The following is a 20,936-nucleotide window of genomic DNA, read 5'->3' as shown; positions in this document are numbered from 1 at the left end:
CTGCCGTGAGGACAGGGCCCTTCAGCCTTCGTGCAAGGCACTTGGTCAGCTGGTGAGTCAGCTGAGACTGACTGTTCAAACAGCTTGTCCCAACGCACAAAACCCACTTCCCAGAGGCTGCAGCTGTGAAATACAACATGACAAACAGTGTCATTGAATCAGAAAATTGCTTGGCGGTGAAGGACATGAGTGGTTGGTGACAAAACAGCACATGTCCCTTGAAAGGCCCTGGAAGTGGCACCGACACGAAATCAATGGACATGTTGAGAAAAGCCCAGTTACAGGAAGCCGAAGGGGCTTTCCTGCTGTCCTAGGGTATGTTCTGCCCTGGGATCTCTCTGGGCCTCCTACAGCCAGGGTAGAAACAAAGCAATGCTTTGCAAAATGAGGAGGGCACCAGACTGAGGGATACAGCTCCTGGAAAGCATCGTCTATAGGCAGAACAGTCCTGGACCAGAGAAGGCCAGGACGGAAGGCCGACACCTGCTTGTCTAGCCCTGAAACACACAGGCCCAGGGCCTGGAAAGCCAGCTCCTCTGAGCAAGGAAGAGGGTACCTGGAAGGGGGACAGACACCGGACACAGGGACCCAGCAGGATCGTTTAAAATATCTGCCATAATAGTATAAATCCTCTCCTGTAATTTAGCTCCACACTCTGCACACACATACACACTTAAATGCATGCACACACATGCACATGTGCACAGAACTTAACGCAGAATGAAAACTCCCAGCCTGGGAGGCGACATGTGGGTGGGCTTGTTAGATCACTCCTTCAGCCTTTGAACAAGAGGAGGTGATGTAAAGATGGATAAGCCCAATGTCAGCTCTAATCCCGGCAGGTACTAATGATATAATTCCATTTCAAGAAGTGGCATATCCCGTAGAACACTCCTGCAGGTGCCCTGCGTGAAGCAACTGGCGCATGGCTTCCCCTCAGGAGCGGAGACAGAGCCATGGAGTCAGACCGGGTTGAATGGAGTGAGCTCAGTCTATGAGGAAGCCGAAGGGGATCCATGCACCCATGTGGTATCACATATATGTCTATGCATGAGGACATTTTCAGAATGACAAAACCTGAGCTTTTTGGATTTGATGTATATGGTGAAAGGTATAAGCCTTTCTTTAAGATGTAAAACTATGATACACACAGATTTTAGGTACTTTGAATATCCTGCCCCAAATGCAAGAACAAAGTTATTGTATCAAGGCTGAATGCACAGTGAGTGCCCTTTGCATCTGGTTTGCAGAAGCAGCGATGGGGTGGGCTAACTGCCTCCTGGCCAGGCACTTTGCAGACGCCAGGGCAGCCCCTCTGTCCACCAACTGGCTTGTCCCTGCTTGTCTCCATGCCTCAGTCCCTGTAAAAGCATGCCCTCCTGTGGGAGTAGACCGTCCATAGCCCATGGCCTACCGGACAGCTCCAGGCCCTCGTGCCACGTTGCTGCATGCAACACAGACACATGGTCTCCTGATTTGGGCAAAAACATGATGTTTCTGCAGTCCTTACATACCTCCTTACCCTTCTGCACTGTGCATATGGGGAATACGATGGGGAGACAGGACAGTCAGGCACCAAATCTCGAGCTCCCTTTACAGAGACCCCTCGGTGCCCTGGGACTCCCTTTCCTATTGCAAAGTCATGGTGACCCCAATCCCCGGCCACCAGCTCTGAGTCACTGACAGAGGGCTTATCTGGGAGGAGGCAGACACCAGCCAGGCCTTTCTAAGGGAGTGTCCTTGATCAAATGTGTGTGGCTGAAATCTCGCAAACAAAAGCAGCTTCCCATGTGTATAGAGGGCAACTCTGGGCCTTTTCTTGCCTTCATGAGGCAGGATTATCAACCGTGTTGTTTTCACTCCACCTTGCCCCCAATTTATCAAATAATGACTATTCTGTGAAGAATAAAGTATCCAAGAACTCAGCCAGAGAACTCCCATCAAATGACTAAAGAACATGCTGGAGCAAAAATGGAGACAGACACCGGAGCCCCCGGTGAGTGGGGAGAGTGTCAGATGACAAGGGCACCACTTTGTTTCTACTGGTAAGTTTGAAACTGCAGATCAGCTTCCACTGGCCACCAGGAGACCCGTGGCCTGGACAGGACCTGGGAATGGTGGGACTGAGACTGGGTACCAAGTCACAGTGACCATTGCAGTCCCTGGCAGGCCAAGGGAGGACAGCAGTGCTAGCAGCAGCAGAAATCAGGGGACCAGCTGGGTGGGCCTAGGGGGGAGGGGGGGAGTGAGCTTCTGAGGAGTAGAAATAGTTGTCTTATCACTACATCAAGAGGCCCAAGACTAGGGCATCACCCACGCCGGAAGTCACCACTTGTACCTAGGAACCCCTGATTCAATTTTCCATGTGTTCAGGGCAGTCCCACTCTCTGTGCCTTTCGGTATGCGAACATGTTACATGAAGACATAACTGCAGTGGGATTAGCCTAATCACAGGGCAGGCTTTCTTTTTCAAAATCTGAATAGGGGGAGGAAACAGAAACAAAAGCCTTAATTCAGGGCCATGAAGCCCTAGCTTAAAGAGCTCTCCACCTGCCTCTCGAGTTTGAAGGCCCCTGATCTGCTCCCCAAGGGGAATACCCACCCAGAGTGAGGGCCTCATGGCAGGCACCTGGCCCCTTGGCAGTCCTGCCAGCGCAGGAAATACCAAACGGGCCCCAGGGAGGCAGCCCACTCCCACCAGGCCAGAGCCTCTACATTCAGCCCTGCAACACATGCCAACTCCAGGCTCTGGTCCCGTAACTACTGTCACCTTGAGGAGGTCTTCCTCAGCCTGAGCCCTACACGTTTTAGTCACAGGGACGCACTTGGGGAGATGGTCAGTGGTACTTTAGAGGTTGGCAGCCAAGTCCAGGCAGTGGACAAATCTCCCCTTTGTGGACGTAAGGATGTCACCCTAAATGAATACGGAAGTTAAGCAGAAAATGAAAAGGCTAGGCTGCAGCATATTTTCCTAAATTACAGCTGTGGTTGGTTCTTCCCCCAAATAAAATTTACATTCTTCTTGCTTGCTCTTAGGAAGAGAGAAAAGTGATTATAGTACCTAATCAGCTTCTGGACTTAATAAGGGTCAAATAAAAACTCCTTCCATGACCAACTCTGACAGGCAGCATTAAATCAGTCCAAGTTATAGAAGTTCTCCATGGGGCCCAAGGACAGAGAGCGTCAGGCTGTGGAGCAGCCATAGAACAGTACCCAGTCCTGGGCTGACAAGCAAGCTGGGCAGCTGCAGGACAGGTCTGTCAGCTCCCAACTCTGCAGACCCTCGAGGAAACTGGGCTACCCAAGTGGGCAGGGGGAACAGGGTCCTGGTTCTCATCTGGAAATGGCAATTCTGTTGCCTGGTAAGTCCAACGTGGGAGAAGAGCCACCCTTGGTATCTCTCGTCTCATTCAAGTCCTCTTTGCCGACAGAGAAAAATGGTGAAACTGAAGTCAGCCCAGAGCTCTACCTCAGAGCGTGCACCTCAACCCGCCCTGGATTTCCACAGGAAAATAAAGAAACAAGAATAATGGAAAAGGCAATCAAGCTGGACACAAAGCTGGTATTCGGGCAGTGGAGCTGAAGATGCCAACCTGTACAGTCCTGCCCTAGGCCCCGCACATGTTGGCCCGCCCCGCCTGGCCTCAGAGGGTCCTGCTCACAAACTTGGGAACTCACGCTGCACTTTCTGGAGTCTTCTACATGTGAGGCCTCCTCCAGGGGTTCCAAATCAGTACCCAGCTACGTAGTGAGGGTGCTGATTCCACCGACCAGGCTTGGGCTTGGCCGCCCCTCTCTGCCATCTGTCTAGCCCTGGGCTCCACAGACCTGGACACAAGCAAAGGAGAAAAGGGGGCTCCTCACATGTTCATGAGGCCAGGACACCACTGTGGCCATGGGGGTACAAAGAGCAGCAAAGGGGGCGTGGAGCAACCACAGGAGGGTGAAGGCCACAGGCCCCACTGTGGGCTCCACTGGCCAGATCTGAAGCTAGGCCCCACCATTGTGCTCTGTGCAGACGCACCCTGAAAGAAGGTCCCACCCAGCTGCTTTCGTATCCATCATGGGGAGAGAAGAAGAGAGGGAGGCTGCTGAATCCATGAGAAACCTGGGGCCGACTGTGCCCACCCGAAGCCTCCAACTGGCCTTAGGGAGCCAGTCAGCACCCACCGCAGAAGGCGGCCAGGCACATTGGGCACCCTTGGCCACCAGCTTGGCCTCCTTGATGGGGCCAAGTAGAAACATCCCCGCCCAGTGACGGGAGGCACTTGGGGCCAGGGGGCAGCCCTCAGGTCCATATTAATTTCAGCTCCATTTTAAAGGCGAGTTAAAATAAACATGGGGAATATTTATAAGGCAAATAAATCTGGCAGAAACAGCCCCTCCAAGTGTGAGCGGAGGCCTCCCCCTCAGCCCCAGCCCAAGCTGATAAAATACAGAAATGCTACTGTAGACCCTGCGGGCTTATTTTGACTGCGCAGAGGAATGTAACATGTAAACACTGACTCCCATATCACACTGTTACAACTTGCATTAACAGCACCGGACAAAAGCCGCATTTTCACAGAAGCATCGTACAGGGATATATCTCCAGCTTAATTTTTAAAAAAAACCATTTCCTCACATAAATCATGCTCAGAACGAAACGGGTGACTGATACATTGCAAACACTTTTTTTCCTTAAACAATAACATACCTAGATTCCTTCTAAACGAAAGAGCTTGTTTAAAAAAATCTTCTAAAATCTTTTTTTTTTTTTCCCTGAAGAAAATAAACACTGCAGTTTCTTTCCTGACCAAAGTATCTGGGGCCGTGTCTTCCCGGCCGAATGGGCCACTGCACCCAGCGCACAGCGACAGAGGGCAGCCCAAGCCTGGGCCACCGTGCTGAGTGCCGCCACCGGCACCCACTGCACCCGGGCCACCCTCCCTAGCCCTGCCTGAAGATGATGCCAGGCACTCTGGCCAGTGGCACAGGCAAACCGGAGTTGAGAGCCAGAGCAGAATAGAAACTCAACTCTGGAAGGAGCTTTCAGATTGGTTTGAAGGGCTGGAGGGGCAAAGACCGTGGACCCCAGCAGACTGGTCTCCACCTCACCACACCACAGGTGATTTGCAAACACCCAAGGACACAAAGGCAAACCTGAAGGGTGGAAGCCCTAAGGGAAAATACAGGAGCTTTATTTCAAAAACAATCTTGGGGGTGGGGCAGGCCTTCCTGAACATGCAATAAATCTAAAAGCCATTAAGTGTAAAAAGAGATCTAAGTTACATTAAAAAAAAATTTGTACATTGCACAAGTTAAAAGACATGACAAGCTGAGAAAGTCTGCAACATAAACGACATGGGATCACAGCCCTAATATGCAAACCAGCTGGAAGATAAGAAAGAGATAAGAGAAGAAAAAGAAAAACCAGATAGAAAGCAGGCCAAGGACCAAGCTGACAATTTACACACACACACCACACACACGCAAACTTACATACACTCAATTTTGTTTTATTTTATTTTTAAATGTTTATTTTATTGATTTTGGAGAGGAAGAGAGGAAAGGAAAGAGAGAGAGAGAGGGGAACATCAATCTGTTCCTGTATGTGCCCTGAGTGGGGATTGAACCTGCAACCTCTACACTTCTGGACGGTGCTCCAACCGAGTTATCCGACAAGGGTGACACTCAATTTTAAATAGCCAATAAATACACAAAAAAATAATAATAGTAAATGCAAATAAAACCAGGTCATGTTTAACCTATTGAATAGGCAAGGATAAAAGAACAGAAACTCAGAAATTATGCATAAAGAGAAAAAATTATAAATGTGACAACATAAAAATTTAAAACTTCTACATGAAAAACTATCCCCAAGTCAAAAGACAAACCACAGCCTAGGGGACTGGTGGAAGGTGATGGACAGAGGGACACAAACCTGCATGAGCTTGAGCGCAGATGTTGGGAGGGACCCAGACCTGCCTCGGCAGAAGGAGCCGGTGCTCACCTGACCAGAGCAGGTTAGGCTCCTTTCTATGTTATGCCTTATGGAAAAGCTGATGCCCAGGTGGCGAGGAGGGGGACAGGAGGCAGAAATGCTCGTGTAACGGTGCAGTTGGCCAGGAGGAAGAATTTAGTAGATATGTGAAGGTGTGAAGGGCACCTGCCCTGGCCCTGGGGTTTCTACTTGTGAAAACACCCTGACAGATATAGTAGTACATAAGGAGCACTTATGACAGTATATAAGATGTACACCAAAGGTTTCCTTTGCACATTTTCTAACAATGGAAAAGAGAAAGTATTGAGATGCTCGTGAGTGGTGGGAAGATAACATAAACTGCACCACATCCATTCAAGGGAATCCAGCCTCAGCCCTGAATGAAGATGCTTCGTGAATGGCAAACGATGATGGTAAGCAGAGTACATGACATGCACACACACACTTACACACACTGCCCCACTTGTACACTTGTGCACACATGCCTGTCCACCTGTGGACACACTTTTCCACTCATATTTTCTTGAAGGCAGCTGAGTGCTGCTGACGACCAAGCCTCTGCCGCCCTCTGGTGGTCTTTCTTGTCTCTGTGAGAATGAAGTGTCGTGTCCCATCCCCGTCCCCGCCACCCCCCCCCCCCTCTCCCCGGCAGATGTCTGGACCTAGAATAGACAGTTCTGTGGATGCAGAAAGTGAACTTAGTACATTGAGCCTGCCTGGGGAGTGTAAAACCACTCACACCCCACAGGTCTCATTTCCACAACTGGACTTGGTTTCTGAAGCCTCTAGAGCCTTCTTTACTAGACCTAGGGAAGTCCAAGGTAGCAACAAGGTTAAAGAGGTGTAGTCTGATTGAGGCCAGAGGGGCTGAGGGCTTTTCTTAATGACCTGAACCTATTTCCCTCTTTTTTTTCTTTGTGGTAGAGACAGAGTCAGAGAAAGGAACAGATAGGGATAGACAGACAAGAAGAGACAGAGATGAGAAACATCAATTCTTTATTGCAGTTCCTTAGTTGTTCATTGATTGCTTTCTTATATGTGCCTTGACCAGGGGGTTACAGCAGACTGAGTGACCTCTTGCTCAAGCCAGCGACTTTGGGTCCAAGCTGGTGAGCTTTGCTCAAACCAGATGAGCCCGCCCTCAAGCTGGCGACCTCGGGGTCACAAACCTGGGTCCTCCGCATCCCAGTCCAACACTCTATCCACTGTGCTGCTGCCTGGTCAGGCTATTTCCTTCTTGGATGACCCCCTTTCTGATGTCCCTGACAGGACCCGCTGGAACTCTGGGGCTCCTGGACCCGTTTAAAAACCATTGCCCTAGACAATAAATGTCCAATTCACTCTGTGACACACGTGCCATTATTTCCAAGACAGTCACAGGACATGTCAACAACCCCTCAAAGGGACACAGATAGTGGGCTTTCTGTCTTCCTCTCAGGTAGATGAAAAAGAACACACTAGGAGAGAGGACACAGATTCTACATGGCCCTGATGTTTATGAAGACAAACAAAGGGAACTGCCTCGGGCACACGTCGGGTCAGGTCTTACGTTTTTCCAGGAGACTCCTTCAGCCAGAAGAGGTCATCACTTGTGATTCCATGTTCCAAGGCCCCTTCAATCTATCAAAAAAAAAGATCATTGTGAGAAGAGAGTCCTTTGGCCTGTCCTTGAGACGTACTCAAAGGGGATGCCCATTTTGTAGACATACTACAGTCAGAACCACTCCAGTTCACTTGTGGGTGCACTTCCCTGCTCCAGAGACTCTTTCTCAGGGTGTGGCCTCTAGGGACAGGTGACCTGTTTATATCTAACTCGGGGTGCCATCCGCCCAGCATGAAAGTACTGAGCTCTCCCTGGATGTGTGAGGTGACCAGGGAGCCAGGGCACAGCCAGCAACGCTTTCCTCTCTGTTCCCAGGACCCCCCCCACCTTCATCCAGACCCAGAGCAGTGGGGAGCAGAGGGGGCAAGTTCGGCAGGGGTGGGGAGCAAGCCAGCTCAAGGGCTCCAGGCTGAAAGCTGGGTGCGACCAGGTACCCTCGAGGGAAAGCACAGGTGGGCCCTGTGCCCAGGATGGACACTGATCACTGTGAAGCCGGCGGGACCTGAGGGGTTGTTGAGCAGGTGGGAAGACATCAGGACGAGTGCCCGGGCAGAGGCCTGTGAAAGTAGGATGTGCTGGTGGAGAGGAAATGGATTTCAAACAGTTTACGATTCCAATTGGCAAAAAAAATAAAGTCAGGAATTTCTTGGGTTTGCTGAAGAGAAACTGAAAGGTCTGAAAATCAAAGGGACTAAAACTCAAGCAAGTCTTGGCGGGTACCCAGGAGGGTGGGCAGTAGGGTCATGCTGGGTGAGGTGTCGGAGAGCAGAACAGCCAGAACCAGGAGCAGCAGCTCCTGCCTCCTCTCCCTCTGGGCGAACAGAGACATGGGCTGCTGCCCAGCCGAGGGCCAGCAGGATGGAGCCAGGCAAGTCCCCTCCACAGGGCACCCTGGTGTGGGCATGTGTGCAGCTCTGCCAGTGCCTCAAAGGAGTTGAGATAACTGCCTGGCTCCTAGAAGTGACTGTGGCCTTTAGGACTTTAGGCAGAACCAACATGGGCCTAGCTGCTGGGTAAGGGGTCCCTAACAGTCACCCGCTTTGCCCCTATCTAGTGTAGCTACCTTGAACAAAGCATTCTGCTATCCCATAGAGCCATGCAGCCTGCCCAAGGGCCCGCCCAGGACAAGCTGCCTGGTTCCCTCTGGAAGCTGTTCTTGCTGCCCTGTCAGCAGAAGAGAGGGCCCAGTGATCTCTGAGGACTGGAGTTATGCTTTTTCCTCAGTGCCCCATTTCCAGAGAAAGCCCAGAACAGAAACTGGAGGTTTGGGACTTAGGTGTGTCAGAAGAAACAGAACCACTCCTTGTTCTTCCAACCACGCTCCATCTGGGTCTAAGTAGGACGTAGGAGTGGCCTCTAGCCCCGTGGGACAAGTGGGCCTGTACACTCTGCTGTGGCCCACGTGGAGGCTCAGGGCTGACGGCACCCATTTCCTGGGGACCTGGGAGACCGTCGGGGATGTGGCCTCAGCCAAACCCCTGTCTCCCCTTCCTGCTTCCTATTCTGTCACCCTGCCTGGGGCCTTTTCCTCAGCTCTACCTTCCTTATGTGTGTGTGTGGGGGGGACAACAGAGAACCCCTCACATCTAAGACTGGCCAGGAGGTGATGTCAGTGAAAATGGTATGAACTGAAGACTTCCCAAAGTACACCCCTCCATAAAAACAGCAAAAGAACTGGCAAAACCTATCAGACCCAACTTTTTCATAACTCTGGAAATGAACTGAAGTTTCGTGACAACACAGGGAACACTGAGTCAAGAAAAATGGCTAAAATTTGGTAAGAACAGTAAGTTCTGTAGAGTTTTAACTTACTCTAGTCCCATCCCCCAGCTCAGTGGCAGCCTTGAAAAATGACAGTATGGAGGGAGCAGAACAGAGCTGGAGCCTGTTCAAAGCTCCTTCCCAAAGAACAGTCATTGGTTGACCTTGCTGGTAGTTCCCTGAAAGACCCCACTCAATAGGCTTGTCTTCATCTGACCTCACTTGAACTCGCCCAGTGCTGAAAGCCTCTCCTTGGGGAGGATTTGCCCAATGACTGAACATCACGGCTGCCTGGAGTGATGGATCCCAGTTGACGCAAACAACAGACAAACCAAAAACGTAAAAGGAAAAGCTGAGGGATGAACAGCTCCAACACATTCCTGGGACCTGGATGGCAGGCTTTGGCACTGGGATGTGCACACACCTGGGACAGGCCTGCAATGGCACTGAGCTCTCACTGCTGGCTGAATTCAGCAGGAAGTGAGGACTAAGGCAGAGTTTCCCCTGCCTGGCTGAGGGTTGAAGGTATGCCTCAAAATGCCCCCCGGGAGCCCTCGGCAAAGATGTGGAGATTTCTTGGTTTCAGGTGGTTAAGGGAAGCTCTGTCTAGTCATTAGCTGACCACTAAGCTAACTGAGCAGAGAATTCAGAGGCCTCAGACAGCAAAGAAAAAGACTTTACAAAATCAGTTCTGAAAAACCACCAACAATAATAAGCAACACCCTAGAGTGGAGAGAGATTCTGATTTCCAGAGCTAACACATTATTTTATTTGAAAAGTCCCATTATCAACAAAAAAATTATGAGACATGCAAAGAAACAAGAATGCACGACCGTCATACACTGCTGGCAGGAGCAGGACATGGTGCAGCTACTTTGGAACAGTCTGGCAGTTCGTTTCTCAAAAGGTTAAACACAGGGTTAACATATGACCCAGCAACTCCACTCCTGAGGATATACAGTACTCAAGAGTCGTGAAAACTCAAGTCCACAGAAAAACTTCTGCACAGATGTTCACAGCAGCAATATTCATAAAAGCTAAAAGTGGAAACAACCTAGATGTCCATCGGGGGACAAAGGGAGAAACCAAGGGGGGCACACACATACCATGCAATATATTCAGTCGTTAAAAGAAATGAAGTTCTGACACAGGCTGCACCGTGAATGAATGCTGACGACACTACGCTAAGGGCAGGAAGCCAGTCACAGGCCACATCTTGTGTGATTCCATTTATGTGAAATGTCCAGAACAGGTAAGTCCAGAGACAGAAAGCAGACTGGTGGCTGCGAGGGGCTGGAGGAAGCAGGGAGTGGGGAGTGACAGCTAAGGAGTACAGGGGTTCACTTTGGGGTGATGAGAATGTTCTGGAATTAAGTAGTGGTGATTGATGGTTACACAACTCTCTTAAATACCCACTGAATTGTACCCTTTCAAAGGGTGCATTTTATGGTATGTGAGTTTTATGTCAATTAAAAAAAAAGATTTGGATGTGGAGGAGAAGGAACAAGGCCTAAGTCCTGCATGTTCCAATGTTTTGAGGCTGAAGAGAAAAAAAGGATTCAACAAAGGAGAACAGATCTGGTGGAAGCCCGCTGAAGAGCGGATTGGGAATGGCTCTCAGGACTCAGCCGTTGGGGGTCCCGCAGACCTGATTCGGCAGAGTGTGGATTCGAGAGAGAATTGGAAAATAGAAAGTAATAATGGTGAGCAGAGAAAAAAACATTTTTTAAAGAAGAGAAAGAATAGGGAGTGAGGCTGGTGTAGGAAGCATAAGCATAACCAGCGCATCACATGAGCCCGGAGACCGGCCATCCAGGTGCGGGGGAAGGCTGTGTCCCGAGAACACTCACGTGCATGGGATACTTCGGTCGCCCTCCAGTAGCGATGACAATGTGCTCAGCCGAAAGCAGAGTCTAAGAAACCAAGAAAACCACAGTCAAACAGGTACACCGCGGCCACCCACACAGAGGACTCGATGTCAGCAGGTACTCTAGGGCAGAGACCCGTGATTCTAATCACAACCCCTGCCCTGCAGTGTGTACGCTGTGGACCAGGGGTCCCCAAACTACGGCCCGCGGGCCACATGCGGCCCCCTGAGGCCATTTATCCGGCCCCCGCCGCAATTCTGGAAGGGGCACCTCTTTCATTGGTGGTCAGTGAGAGGAGCATAGTTCCCATTGAAATACTGGTCAGTTTGTTGATTTAAATTTACTTGTTCTTTATTTTAAATATTGTATTTGTTCCCGTTTTGTTTTTTTACTTTAAAATAAGATATGTGCAGTGTGCATAGGAATTTGTTCATCGTTTTTTTTATAGTCCGGCCCTCCAATGGTCTGAGGGACAGTAACTGGCCCCCTGTGTAAAAAGTTTGGGGACCCCTGCTGTAGACAGCAGCTCAGAGGCCCTGTGGAGCTGGGAGCCCATCAAGGGTCCAGGGGACAGGAAGAGGGCAGATGTTCTAACTCAAGCACTTCATAGTTTACAAAGCACCCTGCAGGTGTCTCATTTCCTTGAATCCCCACAAAACCCTGCATGGGTGTGTGATCGCCCACCTGTCACCCTGTTGCCTGTCGCCCCCTGCCGCTGGCAGCCCGGTGCAACCTGAGTCACCTGTGATCCGTGATCCATTTCACCCTTCATAAAGAATTACAAGCAGCCCCAGAGGAACCTGTCTCGCCAATTCAGCAGCACTCATTACTGAGAACAGCATGAAGGTTCGCAGGACAGTCGGAACTCACCTCTTTCCCATCTTTTGTGACACCACAAACCACATGCTCATTAGCAAAGGTGCCCTTCATATTAAAGTACTTGACTTTTCTGCAAAATAAATAAGATTTTCAAACATTTCCTAAACAAACTCAGCAACACCTATGGCATCAAACAGGGAGCACTGTGCAGACTGCTCAAATGTGGGTGCGGGCCCACAGTCCACCATCCTCCACCCATAGTTCAGTGGGGAAGAGGTGAGTAGAGAACAGAGCAGGGAAGCACGGGGCGGGGCAGCTTGCCTTCTCCCCAGGGGGTCCCCTAGGACATGGTGACCACAACTGCTAGACAGGAACAGTAGCCTGGTCAGTGTAGTCCTAAGAGCCCAAGTACAGCTCTGACATGTGAGAGCAGAAGTGGCTGGGCCTCCCCTGATGTCACCGAGGCACATCCACCAGGAAGAAGCCCCACATGCACCCAGTTACCCCATAATACCCAAACCACCAATTTCTTGCTAGCAAGGGAGAGTACTCAGAAGATAGGAATCACTCCCAGCCTTTAGGGGACAATGAGACCAGGGGAATGGGTACGATGAGAGCAGAAGGGTGGTTGTAAGCAGGGTGTGCAGAAGCAACCCACCCTTCCCAATCACAATGGCCACGCTGTAGTGGTGGGCTCTCGGTGGCTGTGGTAAGCCTTCACTGCCACCTTGATCTTGTGTTCTCCTAATGCCAGGCCCTGCCTCCATTTTCCACCTGAAGCTCCCACAGAAGTCCTCAGTGACTCTACAACCCATTAACAGCTGCAGGACACAGACACACAATTTCATACCACCCTCCTTCTGTGGGTGGCTTTAAAGCCATCCTAGTGTCTGGCCTGTTTGGTGCCCACCAGTGTGAGACAGAACAAGGTATAAAATGACCCAGAGAAGGCCAGGGGACCCGGCGAAGATTCAGTACCTGTCCTGCAGCTGGACACGGTGCCCCCAGTTCAGGGACTTCACGTGGTTTTGAACAGCTTCTGCCATCTTCTTCCTGTTATTACACAAAACAAAACATTAAAATCCACCACAGGCCAGACCAGGCCTGATAGAACATTGGACCTGGATGCGGAGGACCCAGGTTCGAAACCCCAAGGTCGCTGGCTTGGGCTCAGGCTCATCTGGTTTGAGCAAGGCTCACCAGCTTGAGCCCAAGGTCGCTGGCTTGAGCAAAGGGTCACTTGCTCTGCTGTAGTCCCCCAGTCAAGGCACATATGAGAAATCAATCAATGAACAACTAAGGAACCGCAACGAAGAACTGATGTTTCTCATCTCTCTTCCTTCCCGTCTGTCTGTCCCTATCTGTCTCTCTCTCTGTCTCTGCAAAAAAAAAAAAAAAAAGGGAAACCACCACAGGTGATAACTGTGGAGTTTCAAACACACTGTTAGATGCACTGTTAGATGCAAGCATTAATGTTTGCATTCTGTTAATGCCCAGTGCATTAACAGAAACACCAAGAGACTAAGGTGCTTCTAAAAATGGTAAAACATGATGGCCCTCCCCATGGCCACCACCCCTGTCCCAGGTTTGGGGCTGTGGACCTTTGAACTCATGGGAAACAGGGATTTGGTCCATGGTGGTCAGGACACAGCAGCAGCCCTGTGTCCAGGTCATCTGAGAACCACAAGGGGGCCTGTGCATGGCTCTGAGTGGATCATGTACCACCTACTAAACCTAAAATAGCCCCCACCCCGAACCATGGCCTTTTGGGTTGGGTCATCCTCTGTGGGGGTGTCCTGTGTACTGTAAGGCCTTTAGCAGCATCCCAGGGTGCTCCCCAGTAGACAGAGCAGCACACACCTCCCCCCACCCCTGTGATGATAACCAAAAAATGTCTGCAGACATTGCCAAATGCCTGGGGGCCCAGGGTTGTCCTGGCTGAGAAGCCCCATGGGACAGCACCCTCCTCTGATGGTTAACAGAAGAAAAAGCCGCCACCTCCTCCATGAATAGCAGAGAAGCCCTGAGAATAGATGGGTTCCTTACCAGTCATGCGGAACTTGCTGGGCCACCCCCCAGCCATAGTGGGGGGCATCACGGATCATGCCCCCCAGCAGCGCTGCCTGGTGCATCAGCTTCTTGGGGATGCAACCGACATTCACACAGGTGCCTCCGAGGCCCCACCTGGTGCCTGGTATGTTGAAAAGAACACATTTACATTTATATTCAGGTGATGCCAAAGACTTTCCTGTTCTTCTACAGTTTAGAATGCCCTTAAGTTGTGGTTTGTAACTCAAACATAGCCAGGTGATTGTGCCCTACAAATGTGCTCTGTATGATTGTGTTCACAGTCATTTTTAAATAAGAACTAGGAACTTTAAAGTACTGGCAGCTTAGGGGAGAAATAGGACATGCCACAATGATTCTGGAGAGCAGGGGGTGACTGGCTCTGGGCTCAGCTGCCCTCCGTACCATGCACTGCCCTCCCCCACCCCCTGCCCCAGGACACTTGGCTCTAGTTGGGGCTGCCTACCTCGGGGAGAAGGCTCCACGTAGTCTAGCACGGCCACCTTCTTTCCCAGCTGAGCGGCTGGAAAGACGAGAGGAGATGGCAGGTGGGTAAAACCAGCGAGCTGCTTTGGGGCTGGGACACTGGGGACCTATGTGATCCAGAAGAGGGTGGGAAAGGACCAGGGCCCGTGGTGCCCACTAGCTCTGCATCCGAGTCCCCTGTCTGCTGCCCACAGGTGGGAACCATCTTTAGGGCCCAGCTGTCCCTCGCCTCTCCCACCTGGTTCCAGGTCTAGACACACAGCACAAGCCCAGCGCCAAACTCAAACAGCTAGGAGGCATCAAAGAAGAGCCCACTCCCCAGAAGAGGCCCCAGACTCACCAGGTCCTCTCAGTGGGCTTGCTACCTCCTCTTCTTCCCACCAGACACCATATGGGGCCTCCACCCATGTCTATCCTTGTTGGGGCCCCCAACATGGGCCTTTGCTGCCTTGCTCTCAGAGTGAGGTCACCAAAACTCAGGAGAAGTGAAAAGGCAGGGCCAGGGCCAGCCAGCCCCTAGAGCAGGAACAAGACCCAGCCTTCAAACTGCAACCCTGTCTGGAGCCTCCTGGCCTTCCCCCTGGCTGTCAGCAGGTTCCTCCGGGCCACAAGTCCCAGGTTCTGAGGCTAACCCTGACAATGGCTAGCCAGAACTAACCACAGGGCTTCCCCTTGGCACCACTTCAGTCAACCTAAGGCTGTGGACCTGACCGCCTCAGAGGGCACACCTGACTTAAAGTCATGAGTCCAAGAGTGTTCCAAACACTATGGAACCTGCTTAATTCATGGCTGTCTGTTAGAACAAAGTTTTAGAAGAATATATATATATATATATATATATATATATATATATATATTTGATTCAACTAATTAATGGCGGCATTCCAGTGCTAGATTTAAGAGCTCCAGCCAAGAAGACACATCACATGTGCCAATGGCCAACTCCTATGTCTGACCATGATGGAGCAACAGAGATCAGATGGACCCTCCATAAATCCAGACAAAATACATGAAATAATGGGCTTTAAGACACTGGACATCAGAAAACAAAGGACAGCAATATCTGAGAGACAGGACAGGAACAAGGTGAGCCCATGACTGGAGAGTCTCCAGGATGCATATGGAACAGGGCCCGCCAGAGGCCAGCAGGGGCCCCCGCTGAGGACAGGGGCTGACAGTCTGGGGAGACCAAGGCGGCCAGAGTTCCTGGACGAGAAAGCCGCAGAGAAACCTGGACATCTGATCAGTGCATGCGTGTGAAGAAACTACCCAAGGCCAGGAAAGAACCATCCAGAAGGATCAGCCTGGAGAAAACACATAATTCCTGGGGTGTTGGGTAAGCATGAAGGAAGGTCATGCCTCAGTAGCTGAGAATAATAAGCCCTAAACTGTGCACAGCTCCACACCTGCCCAATAATCTTTAGTGGAGGACCCAAAAAGAAAAACTGTCTCTTACCTGCAAAATATGCTCAAAAATATTTCTAGGAATACAAAAATACCTAGAGCCCAATAAGGTTAAGTTCAAAGTATTTGGGATTCAAACAAAAGTTAACAGTCATGCAAAGAAGCAGTAAAATACTTCTTCCATCAAGTATCTAAGCCTTAAAGAGAAAATAATCAGTCGGCGAAAAGTAGCCAAGAGCTGACACAGATGTCAAACTTAAAGGAGAACAGTTAAAGCAGGTACTATAACTGTATTCCATATGTTCAGAAAGTTAAGGGGCAGCCCTGGCTGAGTAGCTCCATTGGTTAGAGCACCATCCCAATAAGTCGAGGTTGCAGGTTCGATCCCCAGCTAGGGCACATACAAAAATCATCCAATGAATGCATAAATAAGTGAAATAACAAATCAATGTTTCTCTCTCTAAAAACCAATAAATAAAAACTCTTAAAAGTGCACAAAGAGCCTGACCAGGTGGTGGCACTGTGGATAGAACGTCGGACTGGGACACAGAGGATCCAGGTTCGAAACCTTAAGGTTGCCGGCTTGAGCACAGGCTCATCCAGTTTGAGCACAGGCTCACCAGCTTGAGCGTGGGGTTGCTGGCTTGAGTGTGGGATCACAGATATAACCCCATGGTCACTGGCTTGAGCCCAAAGGTCACTGGCTTGAGCAAGGGGTCACTCGTTTTGCTGTAGCCCCCTATAGCAATTGATTGAGAAAGCAATTGATTGATTGAGAAAGCAATCAATGAACAGCTAAGGTGAAAAAGCGAAGAATTGATGCTTCTTATCTTTCTCCCTTCCTGTTTGTCTGTCCTTGTCTGTCCCTTTCTCTATCCCTCTCTGTCTCTGTCAAAAAAAAATAATAATAAAAATAAAGTAAAAAGAAAAAAGATAATCCACAGAATGGGAGAAAGTATTTGCAAATCATGTATCTGACAAGTTTTAGTATCCCAAATATATGTTAAAAAAACTCTTATAACTCAATAATTAAAAGACAACCCAAATTTTAAAAGGGCAAAGGTTCTGAATAGATTGTTTCTCCATGGATATACAAATGGCTAATACACACATGAAGGATACAAGCCAACCTCACAGAGATACATTTGAAACCTACTTAGAATGGGCTATAATAAAAAGACAGTGCTGGCAGGGTATAGTGGGTGCGAGACATATTCCACAGGTGGGGGAAGATCCTGTGAGTCCTGGGGCTGGTGCTGAGGAGGGCAGGCTCAGACTTGGGGTTCCAACCTTGCTGCTGTGTGCTGCATAGACAACTGGTTACAGTGGAGAGCAGGGCACAGTGACAAGACTACTGGGGTGATCCTGGCAGGGTGATAGGGCCCTGGAGCCCAGCTACTGAGACAATGCACTTCGCTCATGGCCTCTCAGGGCACACCCCCAACCAGCCCTGGAGAACAACACTGCACATTCCAGGGGACGCTGAAAGCTTGGAGACACCAGCGGGACACAGGACACATACCTTCCTTGGCACAGGCCAGCCCGCCAGATCCCCCACCAATCACCAGGAGATTGTAGTCCTGCCGTCCTGTCAGGGTAAGGGGGGACGGGTAAGAAGGAAGGGAAGGACAAGTCAGGGGATGCTGATTCCACAAGGTGACACACAATTTTAAATCTGTATAATTAAGTGGCACAGGGTCTGTTTTATTGAATAGAAGACCCCATTGTACGATGGTTGGGTGGTAATATATACACATCAAGCAGAAAGCAGTGACTGGACTTATAACGCCTGTGCAAGTCTCAAGACTACGTCATGCCAGGGGAGAGAGGGGGGATGTGCAATCACCTTTGTATCTTCCACCACCACCATTCAAGAAGGAAATTTAACTGGAAGGATTGCTTCTGAACTCCAAAGTCACTCAACATTCTGAGCCAGACTGGATGTAAATGTTTTCCTTGCATACACCTGTCTTTCTGTTGTGAGGGTTACCTCATTACAAGTGAAGGAGAATAAAGAGCTGGTGTGCGTTGGGCGGCACAGCCAGGCCTCTCAGAGTACCCGGTGCATGTTGGGCTCTGGAGGGACCCTGCTCTGAGCAATAGTGACAGCTGGAGGGCCTGGAGTTCCTCCTTGAAATGCCTTTGGGGCTCACTGTGGTGTCACCTCAGAGGCAGCTTGCATCCCCATGCCCACACCTGGCACAGAGGGCTGCTTGCACCTTTGCTGGTCTGCAGAAGGCATCATCTGTGTCTCTTCTGCAAACTACTGACATTGAAGGCAGTCAAGAGACAGTCAAGAAGACACAGAGGAAGGGGGTAGAGGAGGTAGGTGAGGTCAGTTGTGTCCTTAGGTATGGCCAGTCTGTGAGGGTCTGACCCAGAGCCCAAGTGAGGGACACCCAGGGCAGGCATAGGCCTGCTTCCTGTGGAGGAAGGAAGAAATAATAGAAAATTATCAGGACATGGAGAGGGAGGGGAGGGCACAGACTATTTCCAGGGTGTCTATTGTTGGCTGAGGCTCCCAGGCAAAGTCCGGGGTCCTGGGTCTGCTATCTAAGGCCAGTGAGCCCAGCCCACACGGGCATCAGAGCCTGGACCTGTCAATGAGAAGAGTGTGGCTGGGTTTTTTTTCTTTTTTTTTTTTTTTCTGAAGTTGGAAACAGGGAGGCAGTCAGACAGACTCCCGCATGTGCCCGACCGGGATCCACCCAGCATGCCCATCAGGGGGCGATGCTCTGCCCATCTGGGGCGTTGCTCTGTTGCAACCAGAGCCATTCTAGTGCCTGAGGCAGAGGCCATAGAGCCATCCTCAGCGCCTGGGCCAACTTTGCTCCAATGGAGCCTTGGCTGTGGGAGAGGAAGAGAGAGACAGAGAGGAAGGAGAGGGGGAGGGGTGGAGAAGCAGATGGGCGCTTCTCCTGTGTGCCCTGGCCGGGAATCGAACCTGGGACTCCTGCATGCCAGGCCAATGCTCTACCACTGAGCCAACCAGCCAGGGCCGAGTGTGGCTGTTTTTGCAGCCACCCCAACCTTCCTGGTTGTGGGGAAAACAGAGTCTCATGCCTCTTAGGGATCTTGGCTCATAGATGTCCCACAGGCCAGGGTCCAGGGCCTGTGCTCCTACAGGGACACAGGAGCTTGAGCCTAGATGAGGCCCTGGGTTGCAGCTGAGGAAGCCTGGGAGTGGCCACCCAGAACTGTGTCCACGTGCTTGGTCCACGTCCTGCAGGCAGCCTGCCCCATGGGGATACTAAGCTGTGCCTACCATGCAGCAGGGGTCATTTGGGCATCTGAGATATGTGTACAGGTACTTATTGATCTAATGGAGCCACAGGTCATTTCAAGCAGCCAGTCCAAAGTGGACTTAATTCCAAATCCAACTCAAAGACACCGAAGAGGCCTTAAACTGCTGTCAGTTATACTGATAGCTTCAATATCAGTTGGTCCTCAGAGAACTGAGGACCAACCGCTGTTGGAGAAAAGCTACCACTAAATGAGGAATACAAGCTTGCTGGGCAGGGCCAAATCTCTCCAGCTACCCATGGGTACAAAAGGGGGAGCCTTTGCCCAGGCATTCTTACCTTCCATTGCAGGTGCCCGTCCTTCCTGCCACCACAGCAAGGTCCCCGCTGAGTCCTGCCACTAAGCCCAGCCTCGTGCCCCCCTACCCCACCGGCCAGCTACCAGGAAGAGAGCAGGGAGAACAGCTAGCCACGTGGATTGTGGGCTTATCTTTTGCTCTCCTCACTCACTGTGCAGGAGCCCCTGCGTCTGATAACGACTTGGAAGAGGCCAGCAGTGGAGCTTTCTGCAGGAATGGTATATCTGCCTTTAAATTCATGGGAGGGCTTAGGTAGCCTGCTGGGGAGGAAGAACGCTGAAGGACCAGGGTGGGTGGGTTAGGGGCTACTCTGCAGGGCCACTTGGAGGCATCTGTGCACTCCATGCCCTGGGGTGCCTCACAGCCTCGCCCTCCCCACCTCAGCCAGGCACGGGAGGCAGGGTTGGCCCAGAAAGGTCTGTCTAGTCTTTGTGTTCTGAACCTACTGTCCTTTAATTTTCTGCTCCTTTCTGAACACAGTGCCTGGCACAGGAGCCCAGCAAGTGTGGCAAGGCTGAGTGAGTAGCATGCTGCTCTGGGAGGGCAAGTGGCCATGAGTGTGTCAGCCCCCTTGGGGAGCCACCTTGAGGAAAGCCTGGCAGCAAGTGTTAGGGGACAGGTGATACTAGCAGCACTGTCATGCTGGCTCCTGTTCAGGGGCTGCATCAGCCTCCCCTCAAGCCTGGGACAGGGCAGGCATCTTTCTGCTTTCAGAAAAGCAACGGGGATGAAATGGAGGAGGAGGCTCAAAGTCCGACCAGGATCTTTGTCGGGCATTGATCCTATCGGCTCATCACTGTAGCCCTGGGGACAGAATTCTTGGGGCACCACCTCCTGCTCAACTGGAAACTACAGTGTCCGCCCCAAGGCTCTGGGGTTACCCTCAGCCTGAAGGACCCTGGGCTTGTGACCACAGAGATAGCTGAAAGGGCTGAGCTTTCTCCCCACCTCCTAAGGGAAGAGGACCGGCAGCTGAATCCCGGCAGGTATACGAAGTCACCAAGGACAGAGTGCTCTGGGAAACTAGGTAAGTTGTCCAAGACAGATATCTTGTCCTAACTGCAAGTAACGAACACAGCCACCTCTAAGGAATGTCTGCCTTATCTTCCTTCTGTAGCAGCAACTGCTTTCCCATCCTTGCCCCTATAAAAGTAGCTCTCTAACCAGCACTAGTTGCTGATGCACTTTTTTACCTTAGCCCCTCTGCCCCCAGATGTAGCAATAAACCTTGTTTTATCCATTTGGCCTTGTGCGTAATTCCTCTTCACTGACCTAACAGTAGCTCCTGTTTACAGAGCTTTTCCTTGACTCCTCTGGGTTCCCCAAGGCCAAAACAGGACCTAG

The 20,936-nt window shown here is 50.8% G+C and overlaps 1 protein-coding gene across 2 annotated transcripts in view; it reads right to left on the bottom strand.

Moving 5' to 3' along the window:
* The window catches only part of TXNRD2 (thioredoxin reductase 2), a 47,053-nt gene that overhangs the window by 25,309 nt on the left and 808 nt on the right, over positions 1-20,936 (bottom strand). For both annotated transcript variants that reach the window (XM_066259852.1, XM_066259853.1), the window contains exons 2-8: positions 17,514-17,579; positions 14,568-14,624; positions 14,081-14,225; positions 13,013-13,087; positions 12,086-12,164; positions 11,198-11,260; positions 7,533-7,603 (exon numbers count right to left, since the gene is read on the bottom strand). In XM_066259852.1, coding sequence (XP_066115949.1) covers positions 7,533-7,603; positions 11,198-11,260; positions 12,086-12,164; positions 13,013-13,087; positions 14,081-14,225; positions 14,568-14,624; positions 17,514-17,579 — 556 coding nt within the window. The remainder of the gene's footprint in view (positions 1-7,532; positions 7,604-11,197; positions 11,261-12,085; positions 12,165-13,012; positions 13,088-14,080; positions 14,226-14,567; positions 14,625-17,513; positions 17,580-20,936) is intronic.

Source organism: Saccopteryx bilineata, chromosome 2 (assembly GCF_036850765.1).
Source record: "Saccopteryx bilineata isolate mSacBil1 chromosome 2, mSacBil1_pri_phased_curated, whole genome shotgun sequence".
In the NCBI taxonomy this organism is placed as follows: domain Eukaryota; kingdom Metazoa; phylum Chordata; class Mammalia; order Chiroptera; family Emballonuridae; genus Saccopteryx; species Saccopteryx bilineata.
The sequence above is the reverse complement of the archived record's forward strand: the minus strand, read 5'-3'. Positions and strand labels throughout refer to the sequence as shown.